The sequence below is a fragment of the Callionymus lyra genome, chromosome 15, assembly GCF_982586985.1.
Source record: "Callionymus lyra chromosome 15, fCalLyr1.hap1.1, whole genome shotgun sequence".
Lineage (NCBI taxonomy): Eukaryota > Metazoa > Chordata > Actinopteri > Syngnathiformes > Callionymidae > Callionymus > Callionymus lyra.
Genome location: NC_141832.1, coordinates 175,195 through 187,500, shown reverse-complemented (window position 1 = coordinate 187,500; position 12,306 = coordinate 175,195). Strand labels below are relative to the sequence as shown.

Here is a 12,306-nt window from a genome sequence, read left to right as displayed (position 1 = left end):
ACAAAGACCTTTTTTTTTCTCTTTTAAACTAAAAGTTGTTTCGTTGATCCACGACTGCCTGATCCACGATGGCCCGGGGGCCTCTGCAGAGCCCAAACTTGAGATCGAGGCCCTGAGAGATCGAGAAGAAATATTTATCTCTTAATATTAAAAATATGTTGAACTTTAAAACCTCTCACTGAGAACGTCAGTGATCGATATTTAACTTTAACAACACAATCATGCACCTGAAGAAGAGTCGTTCACTGTCATGTTACACCTGAAGAAGAGTCGTTCACTGTCATGTTGCACCTGAAGAAGAGTCGTTCACTGTCATGTTGCGCCTGAAGAAGAGTCGTTCGCTGTCATGTTGCACCTGAAGAAGAGTCGTTCACTGTCATGTTGCACCTGAAGAAGAGTCGTTCACTGTCATGTTGCACCTGAAGAAGAGTCGTTCACTGTCATGTTGCACCTGAAGAAGAGTCGTTCACTGTCATGTTGCACCTGAAGAAGAGTCGTTCACTGTCATGTTGCGCCTGAAGAAGAGTCGTTCGCTGTCATGTTGCACCTGAAGAAGAGTCGTTCGCTGTCATGTTGCACCTGAAGAAGAGTCGTTCACTGTCATGTTGCACCTGAAGAAGAGTCGTTCACTGTCATGTTGCACCTGAAGAAGAGTCGTTCGCTGTCATGTTGCGCCTGAAGAAGAGTCGTTCGCTGTCATGTTGCACCTGAAGAAGAGTCGTTCGCTGTCATGTTGCACCTGAAGAAGAGTCGTTCGCTGTCATGTTGCACCTGAAGAAGAGTCGTTCGCTGTCATGTTGCACCTGAAGAAGAGTCGTTCGCTGTCATGTTACACCTGAAGAAGAGTCGTTCACTGTCATGTTGCGCCTGAAGAAGAGTCGTTCGCTGTCATGTTGCACCTGAAGAAGAGTCGTTCGCTGTCATGTTGCACCTGAAGAAGAGTCGTTCGCTGTCATGTTGCACCTGAAGAAGAGTCGTTCGCTGTCATGTTGCACCTGAAGAAGAGTCGTTCGCTGTCATGTTGCACCTGAAGAAGAGTCGTTCACTGTCATCTTGCACCTGAAGAAGAGTCGTTCACTGTCATCTTGCACCTGAAGAAGAGTCGTTCACTGTCATGTTACACCTGAAGAAGAGTCGTTCACTGTCATGTTACACCTGAAGAAGAGTCGTTCACTGTCATGTTGCACCTGAAGAAGAGTCGTTCGCTGTCGTGTTGCACCTGAAGAAGAGTCGTTCACTGTCATGTTGCACCTGAAGAAGAGTCGTTCACTGTCATGTTGCACCTGAAGAAGAGTCGTTCACTGTCATGTTGCACCTGAAGAAGAGTCGTTCACTGTCATGTTGCACCTGAAGAAGAGTCGTTCACTGTCATGTTGCACCTGAAGAAGAGTCGTTCACTGTCATGTTGCACCTGAAGAAGAGTCGTTCACTGTCATGTTGCACCTGAAGAAGAGTCGTTCACTGTCATGTTGCACCTGAAGAAGAGTCGTTCACTGTCATGTTGCACCTGAAGAAGAGTCGTTCACTGTCATGTTGCACCTGAAGAAGAGTCGTTCACTGTCATGTTGCACCTGAAGAAGAGTCGTTCACTGTCATGTTGCACCTGAAGAAGAGTCGTTCACTGTCATGTTGCGCCTGAAGAAGAGTCGTTCACTGTCATGTTGCACCTGAAGAAGAGTCGTTCACTGTCATGTTGCACCTGAAGAAGAGTCGTTCACTGTCATGTTGCACCTGAAGAAGAGTCGTTCACTGTCATGTTGCACCTGAAGAAGAGTCGTTCACTGTCATGTTGCACCTGAAGAAGAGTCGTTCACTGTCATGTTGCACCTGAAGAAGAGTCGTTCACTGTCATGTTGCACCTGAAGAAGAGTCGTTCGCTGTCATGTTGCACCTGAAGAAGAGTCGTTCACTGTCATGTTGCACCTGAAGAAGAGTCGTTCACTGTCATGTTGCACCTGAAGAAGAGTCGTTCACTGTCATGTTGCACCTGAAGAAGAGTCGTTCACTGTCATGTTGCACCTGAAGAAGAGTCGTTCACTGTCATGTTGGACCTGAAGAAGAGTCGTTCACTGTCATGTTGCACCTGAAGAAGAGTCGTTCACTGTCATGTTGCACCTGAAGAAGAGTCGTTCACTGTCATGTTGCACCTGAAGAAGAGTCGTTCACTGTCATGTTGCACCTGAAGAAGAGTCGTTCACTGTCATGTTACACCTGAAGAAGAGTCGTTCACTGTCATGTTGCACCTGAAGAAGAGTCGTTCACTGTCATGTTGCACCTGAAGAAGAGTCGTTCACTGTCATGTTGCACCTGAAGAAGAGTCGTTCACTGTCATGTTGCACCTGAAGAAGAGTCGTTCACTGTCATGTTGCACCTGAAGAAGAGTCGTTCACTGTCATGTTGCACCTGAAGAAGAGTCGTTCACTGTCATGTTGCACCTGAAGAAGAGTCGTTCACTGTCATGTTGCACCTGAAGAAGAGTCGTTCACTGTCATGTTGCACCTGAAGAAGAGTCGTTCACTGTCATGTTGCACCTGAAGAAGAGTCGTTCACTGTCATGTTGCACCTGAAGAAGAGTCGTTCACTGTCATGTTGCACCTGAAGAAGAGTCGTTCACTGTCATGTTGCACCTGAAGAAGAGTCGTTCACTGTCATGTTGCACCTGAAGAAGAGTCGTTCACTGTCATGTTGCACCTGAAGAAGAGTCGTTCACTGTCATCTTGCACCTGAAGAAGAGTCGTTCACTGTCATGTTGCACCTGAAGAAGAGTCGTTCACTGTCATGTTGCACCTGAAGAAGAGTCGTTCACTGTCATGTTGCACCTGAAGAAGAGTCGTTCACTGTCATGTTGCACCTGAAGAAGAGTCGTTCACTGTCATGTTGCACCTGAAGAAGAGTCGTTCACTGTCATGTTGCACCTGAAGAAGAGTCGTTCACTGTCATGTTGCACCTGAAGAAGAGTCGTTCACTGTCATGTTACACCTGAAGAAGAGTCGTTCACTGTCATGTTGCACCTGAAGAAGAGTCGTTCGCTGTCATGTTGCACCTGAAGAAGAGTCGTTCGCTGTCATGTTGCACCTGAAGAAGAGTCGTTCACTGTCATGTTGCACCTGAAGAAGAGTCGTTCACTGTCATGTTGCACCTGAAGAAGAGTCGTTCACTGTGATGTTGCACCTGAAGAAGAGTCGTTCACTGTCATGTTGCACCTGAAGAAGAGTCGTTCGCTGTCATGTTGCACCTGAAGAAGAGTCGTTCACTGTCATCTTGCACCTGAAGAAGAGTCGTTCACTGTGATGTTGCACCTGAAGAAGAGTCGTTCACTGTCATGTTGCACCTGAAGAAGAGTCGTTCACTGTCATGTTGCACCTGAAGAAGAGTCGTTCACTGTCATGTTGCACCTGAAGAAGAGTCGTTCACTGTCATGTTGCACCTGAAGAAGAGTCGTTCACTGTCATGTTACACCTGAAGAAGAGTCGTTCACTGTCATGTTGCACCTGAAGAAGAGTCGTTCACTGTCATGTTACACCTGAAGAAGAGTCGTTCGCTGTCATGTTGCACCTGAAGAAGAGTCGTTCACTGTCATGTTGCACCTGAAGAAGAGTCGTTCGCTGTCATGTTGCACCTGAAGAAGAGTCGTTCACTGTCATGTTACACCTGAAGAAGAGTCGTTCGCTGTCATGTTGCACCTGAAGAAGAGTCGTTCACTGTCATGTTGCACCTGAAGAAGAGTCGTTCGCTGTCATGTTGCACCTGAAGAAGAGTCGTTCACTGTCATGTTGCACCTGAAGAAGAGTCGTTCGCTGTCATGTTGCACCTGAAGAAGAGTCGTTCACTGTCATGTTGCACCTGAAGAAGAGTCGTTCACTGTCATGTTGCACCTGAAGAAGAGTCGTTCACTGTCATGTTGCACCTGAAGAAGAGTCGTTCACTGTCATGTTGCACCTGAAGAAGAGTCGTTCACTGTCATGTTGCACCTGAAGAAGAGTCGTTCGCTGTCATGTTGCACCTGAAGAAGAGTCGTTCACTGTCATGTTGCACCTGAAGAAGAGTCGTTCACTGTCATGTTGCACCTGAAGAAGAGTCGTTCGCTGTCATGTTGCACCTGAAGAAGAGTCGTTCGCTGTCATGTTGCACCTGAAGAAGAGTCGTTTCATCGTATTTAACATTATTGTTTGAGTTGAAAACAATCTTGTCTTATGATTGATTTGAACCTTGATCAGATGTAATGCTCACGCGACACAGTAGGGGGCAGTAATGATCGCAGAAGAGTTCTTTTAGTAACAAACGGACAAATGTCGCAGCTGGCTCGTCCAGTTCTCTTGTCAGAAACTAGATGAATATCGGAGCAGAAGAATTCCTGCTGAGCTCAGCGACTCTGCAGGAAACAGTGACTCACTTGAACCACGAGTCAGATTGAAAACACATGTTGAGGTTGAAGTTCCTCGTGTCTGCAGGGAATGATGGTGAAGAACATGTCCTTGAAGGTCGGACAGACCTTGACTGTGACGGGAAGATCCAAACCTGATGCCACCAAGTAAGTATTTAGTTAGTATTTAGTTGGTACTTAGTTAGTATTTAGTAAGTACTTAGTTAGTATTTAGTAAGTACTTAGTTAGTATTTAGTTAGTTTTAGTTAGTACTTAGTTAGTATTTAGTAAGTACTTAGTTAGTATTTAGTAAGTACTTAGTTAGTGTTTAGTTAGTTTTTAGTTAGTACTTAGTTAGTATTTAGTAAGTACTTAGTTAGTATTTAGTAAGTACTTAGTTAGTATTTAGTTAGTACTTAGTATTTAGTAAGTACTTAGTTAGTATTTAGTAAGTACTTAGTTAGTGTTTAGTTAGTTTTTAGTTAGTACTTAGTTAGTATTTAGTAAGTACTTAGTTAGTATTTAGTAAGTACTTAGTTAGTATTTAGTTAGTTTTAGTTAGTACTTAGTTAGTATTTAGTAAGTACTTAATTTGGAATTTAGTAAGTACTTAGTTAGTGTTTAGTTAGTTTTTAGTTAGTACTTAGTTAGTATTTAGTAAGTACTTAGTTAGTATTTAGTAAGTACTTAGTTAGTATTTAGTTAGTTTTTAGTTAGTACTTAGTTAGTATTTAGTAAGTACTTAGTTAGTATTTAGTTAGTATTGATATATATATGATCTTATGATGATCTTATGATGATTTAAGATGATTTAAGATGATTTATGATGATCTTATGATTCATTATTATTTATGATGATTTATGATGATCTTATGATGATTTAAGATGATTTATGATGATCTTATGATTCATTATTATTAATGATGATTTATGATGATCTTATGATTATTTATGATGATCTTATGATGATTTAAGATGATTTATGATGATCTTATGATTCATTATTATTTATGATGATTTATGATGATCTTATGATTATTTATGATTATTTATGATGATTTATGATGATTTAAGATGTTTTATGATGACTTATGATTATTTATGATGATCTTATGATGATTTATGATGATTTATGATGATTTATGATTATTTATGATGATTTAAGATGATTTATGATGATTTATGATTATTTATGATGATCTTATGATGATTTATGATGATTTATGATCTTATGATGATCTTATGATGATTTATGATGATCTTATGATTTATGGTTGCTTGCAGTCCTAGAGGTTGCAGGTTCAAACCCAGCAAGACACTTAAACCCTGATTGCTCCTGATGGCAGAGCTGGCGCCATGTGTTGCAGCCTACAGCCTACTCCCATCAGTGTGTGTGAATGCATGTCAAAGCGCTTTGTGACCCTGGTCTAGAAAGGTGCTATATAAATACACATTATGATTTATGATGATCTTATGATTTATGATGATCTTATGATTTATGATGATTTATGATGATCTTATGATTTATGATGATCTTATGATTCATGATGATCTTATGATTTATGATGATTTATGATGATCTTATGATTTATGATGATCTTATGATTCATGATGATCTTATGATTTATGATGATCTTATGATTCATGATGATCTTATGATTTATGATGATCTTATGATTTATAATGATCTTATGATTCATGATGATCTTATGATTTATGATGATCTTATGATTTATGATGATTTATGATTTATGATGATCTTATGATTTATGATGATCTTATGATTTATGATGATTTATGATGATTTATGATGATCTTATGATTTATAATGATCTTATGATTCATGATGATCTTATGATTTATGATGATCTTATGATTTATGATGATTTATGATTTATGATGATCTTATGATTTATGATGATCTTATGATTCATGATGATCTTATGATTTATGATGATCTTATGATTCATGATGATCTTATGATTTATGATGATCTTATGATTTATGATGATTTATGATGATCTTATGATTTATGATGATCTTATGATTCATGATGATCTTATGATTTATGATGATCTTATGATTTATGAGGATTTATGATTTATGATGATCTTATGATTTATGAGGATTTATGATTCATGATGATCTTATGATTTATGATGATGTTATGATTTATGAGGATTTATGATTTATGATGATCTTATGATTTATGAGGATTTATGATTTATGATGATTTATGATGATCTTATGATTTATGATGATTTATGATTTATGATGATCTTATGATTCATGCTTATCTTATGATTTATGATGATTTATGATGATCTTATGATTTATGATGATCTTATGATTCATGATGATCTTATGATTTATGATGATTTATGAGGATTTATGATGATTTATGATGATCTTATGATTTATGATGATATATGATGATTTATGATGATCGTATGATTTATGATGATTTATGAGGATCTTATGATTTATGATGATTTATGCTGATTTATGATGATTTCATGAATTATGATGATCTTATGATTTATGATGATTTATGAGGATCTTATGATTTATGATGATTTATGATGTTTTATGATGATTTTATGATTTATGATCATGTTATGATGATTTTATGATCTATGATGATTCATGATGATCCTATAATTTATGATGATCTTATGATTTATGGTTGCTTGCAGTCCTAGAGGTTGCAGGTTCAAACCCAGCAAGACACTTAAACCCTGATTGCTCCTGATGGCAGAGCTGGCGCCATGTGTTGCAGCCTACAGCCTACTCCCATCAGTGTGTGTGAATGCAGTTCAAAGCGCTTTGTGACCCTGGTCTAGAAAGGTGCTATATAAATACACATTATGATTTATGATGATCTTATGATTTATGATGATCTTATGATTTATGATGATTTATGATGATCTTATGATTTATGATGATCTTATGATTCATGATGATCTTATGATTTATGATGATTTATGATGATCTTATGATTTATGATGATCTTATGATTCATGATGATCTTATGATTTATGATGATCTTATGATTCATGATGATCTTATGATTCATGATGATCTTATGATTTATGATGATCTTATGATTTATGATGATTTATGATTTATGATGATCTTATGATTTATGATGATCTCATGATTCATGATGATCTTATGATTTATGATGATCTTATGATTCATGATGATCTTATGATTTATGATGATTTATGATTTACGATGATCTTATGATTTATGATGATCTTATGATTCATGATGATCTTATGATTTATGATGATCTTATGATTTATGATGATTTATGATGATCTTATGATTTATGATGATCTTATGATTCATGATGATCTTATGATTTATGATGATCTTATGATTTATGATGATTTATGATGATCTTATGATTTATGATGATCTTATGATTCATGATGATCTTATGATTTATGATGATCTTATGATTTATGATGATCTTATGATTTATGAGGATTTATGATTGATGATGATTTATGATGATCTTATGATTTATGAGGATTTATGATTTATGATGATCTTATGATTTATGAGGATTTATGATTTATGATGATTTATGATGATCTTATGATTTATGATGATTTATGATGATTTATGAGGATCTTATGATTTATGATGATCTTATGATTCATGATGATCTTATGATTTATGATGATATATGATGATCTTATGATTTATGACGATCTTATGATTCATGATGATCTTATGATTTATGAGGATTTATGAGGATTTATGATGATTTATGATGATCTTATGATTTATGATGATTTATGATGATTGTATGATTTATGATGATTTATGAGGATCTTATGATTTATGATGATTTATGATGATTTATGATGATTTCATGAATTATGATGATCTTATGATTTATGATGATTTTTGAGGATCTTATGATTTATGAGGATCTTATGATTTATGATGATTTATGATGATTAATGATGATTTTATGATTTATGATCATGTTATGATGATTTTATGATCTATGATGATTCATGATGATCCTATAATTTATGATGATTTTATGAATTATGATGATCATATGATTTATGATGATTTATGATGATCTTATGATTTATGATGATCTTATGATTTATGATGATTTCTGATGATTTCTGATGATTTCTGATGATTTCTGATGATTTCTGATTCATGATGATTTATGATGATCTTATGATTTATGATGATCTTATGACTTATGATGATCTTATGATTTATGATGATCTTATAACTTATGATGATTTAATGATTTATGATGATTTATGATTCATGATGATTTATGATGATTTTTGATGATTTTTGATGATCTTATGATTTGTGATGATTTATGATGATCTTATGATTTATGATGATTTATGATGATCTTATGATTTTTGATCACCTTATGATTTTTCATGATTTATGATATTTTTCTACACAAATGATGGAAGTGCCAACAGAACTGTGATGTTTTGTTTCTCTGCTGTAGTTTTGCCGTCAACATCGGCCCCAATGAGCAAGACTTCACTCTGCACCTCAACCCTCGGTTCAACGCCCACGGAGACGAGAACACGGTGGTGTGCAACTCATGCCAGGGGGGCAGCTGGGGTCAAGAGGTCCGCGAGGGGGGGTTCCCCTTCAAGCTGGGGGAGGAGTTCAAGGTGAGTTGAGAAAAGTTAAGATAAGATGGGGAAAGATCCCTGATGAGACGAGATATGAAGAGATGAGGTCAAATGAGACAAGATAAGATGAGACGAGAAAAATAAGATAAGATGAGACGAGATCAAATAAGATAAGATGAGATGAGACGAGATCAAATAAGATAAGATGAGAAGAGACGAGATAAAATAAGATACGATGAGACAAGATAAAATAAGATAAGATGAGACAGAGAGGCAAAATAAGATAAGATGAGACGAGATAAAATAAGATAAGATGAGATCGAATGAGATAAGATGAGATGAGACGAGATCAAATAAGATGAGATGAGAAGAGACGAGATAAAATAAGATAAGATGAGAAGAGACGAGATAAAATAAGATACGATGAGACAAGATAAAATAAGATAAGATGAGACGAGACGAGACAAAATAAGATAAGATGACATAAAATTAGATGAGATGAGAAGAGACAAGATAAGATGAGATAAGATGAGATAAGATAAGATGAGATGAATAAGATAAGATGAGACGAGATAAGATAAGATGAGATAAAATAAGATACGATGAGACAAGATAAAATAAGATAAGATGAGACGAGACGAGACAAAATAAGATAAGATGAGACGAGATAAAATAAGATAAGATGAGATTGAATAAGATAAGATGAGATGAGACGAGATCAAATAAGATGAGATGAGAAGAGACGAGATAAAATAAGATAAGATGAGAAGAGACGAGATAAAATAAGATACGATGAGACAAGATAAAATAAGATAAGATGAGACGAGACGAGACAAAATAAGATAAGATGAGACGAGATAAATAAGATAAGATGAGAAGAAACGAGATAAAATAAGATGAGACAAGATAAATGAGATGAGATGAGAAAAGACCAGATAAAATAAGATAAGATGAGACGAGATAAAATAAGATAAGATGAGAAGAAACAAGATAAAATAAGATGAGACAAGATAAATGAGATGAGATGAGAAGAGACCAGATAAAATAAGATAAGATGAGATGAGATGAATAAGATAAGATGAGAAGAAACAAGATAAAATAAGATAAGATGAGAAGAAATGAGATAAAATAAGATGAGACAAGATAAATGAGATGAGATGAGAAGAGACCAGATAAAATAAGATAAGATGAGACGAGATAAAATAAGATAAGATGAGACGAGATAAATAAGATAAGATGAGAAGAGACGAGATAAAATAAGATACGATGAGACAAGATAAAATAAGATAAGATGAGACGAGACGAGACAAAATAAGATAAGATGAGACAAGATAAATGAGATGAGATGAGAAGAGACCAGATAAAATAAGATAAGATGAGACGAGATAAAATAAGATAAGATGAGAAGAGATAAAATAAGACAAGATAAATAAGATAAGATGAGATGACATAAAATAAGATAAGAAGACATAAAATTAGATAAGATGAGATGAGACGAGACAAGATAAAATAAGATAAGATGAGACGAGACAAGATAAAATAAGATGAGATGAGATGAGATAAGATAAGATAAGATGACATAAAATGAGATAAGATGAGATGAGATAAAATAACATAAGATGAGACGAGATAAATAAGATACGAGGAGAAGAGATAAAAAAAAGACAAGATAAATAAGATAAGATGAGATGACATAAAATAAGATAAGATGACATAAAATTAGATGAGATGAGAAGAGACAAGATAAGATGAGATAAGATAAGATGAGATGAATAAGATAAGATGAGACGAGATAAGATAAGATGAGATGAGATGAGATACGATGGAACGTGCTTCAGATCAGTCTAACCTTCTCCACCTGACTTGTGTGCAGCTGTCAATCACCTTCAACCCTGAGGACTTCCTGGTGAGTTTGTCTGACGGATCCAGCATCAGTTTTCCGAACCGTCTGGGTTCAGACAAATATTCCTTCATCAGCTTCGACGGAGAAGTTCGCGTCTCCAGCTTTGAGATCAAATAAAGCTGAACATGTAAATCTTGTGAAACAACAGACATTCCTGATCAATTAAAGATTCTCTCAACTATGTTCATGTTTCCATTCATTGTCAATGTGACAGAACACGTGACGTGCGGTGATAGTGACGTCACATATGACGTTATTACTGAGACGATTGTTTTGAAAGAGGATTACTTTGACCAGCAGATGTCGCCATTGCTTTAAAAACACCGTTAATAGAACAATAATGGAGCACATGATATATTTATGTTGTCATCATAAATATTACAAGTATTTAGTTACATAAACATCACACAGAAGTATTTATGTCGTCATCATAAATATTACAAGGATTTAGTTACATAAACATCATACAGAAGTATTTATGTCGTCATCATAAATATTACAAGTATTTAGTTACATAAACATCATACAGAAGTATTTATGTCGTCATCATAAATATTACAAGGATTTAGTTACATAAACATCATACAGAAGTATTTATGTCGTCATCATAAATATTACAAGTATTTAGTTACATAAACATCATACAGAAGTATTTATGTCGTCATCATAAATATTACAAGGATTTAGTTACATAAACATCATACAGAAGTATTTATGTCGTCATCATAAATATTACAAGTATTTAGTTACATAAACATCATACAGAAGTATTTATGTCGTCATCATAAATATTACAAGGATTTAGTTACATAAACATCATACAGAAGTATTTATGTCGTCATCATATATATTACAAGGATTTAGTTACATAAACATCACACAGAAGTATTTATGTCGTCATCATAAATATTACAAGGATTTAGTTACATAAACATCATACAGAAGTATTTATGTCGTCATCATAAATATTACAAGTATTTAGTTACATAAACATCATACAGAAGTATTTATGTCGTCATCATAAATATTACAAGGATTTAGTTACATAAACATCATACAGAAGTATTTATGTCGTCATCATAAATATTACAAGTATTTAGTTACATAAACATCATACAGAAGTATTTATGTCGTCATCATAAATATTACAAGGATTTAGTTACATAAACATCATACAGAAGTATTTATGTCGTCATCATAAATATTACAAGTATTTAGTTACATAAACATCATACAGAAGTATTTATGTCGTCATCATAAATATTACAAGGATTTAGTTACATAAACATCATACAGAAGTATTTATGTCGTCATCATAAATATTACAAGTATTTAGTTACATAAACATCACACAGAAGTATTTATGTCGTCATCATAAATATTACAAGGATTTAGTTAC

General features: G+C 34.9%; 1 protein-coding gene across 1 annotated transcript in view; it reads left to right on the top strand.

Annotated features, from left to right (window-relative positions):
• Nucleotides 1-11,090, top strand: part of lgals2a (lectin, galactoside-binding, soluble, 2a) — an 11,424-nt gene extending 334 nt beyond the window's left edge. Inside the window, exons 2-4 of the mRNA XM_087808775.1 lie at nt 4,452-4,531; nt 8,872-9,043; nt 10,878-11,090. Of these exons, the coding sequence (XP_087664901.1) occupies nt 4,452-4,531; nt 8,872-9,043; nt 10,878-11,024 (399 nt within the window). The 3' untranslated portion in view covers nt 11,025-11,090. The remainder of the gene's footprint in view (nt 1-4,451; nt 4,532-8,871; nt 9,044-10,877) is intronic.
• Nucleotides 11,091-12,306: the final 1,216 nt, after the last annotated feature.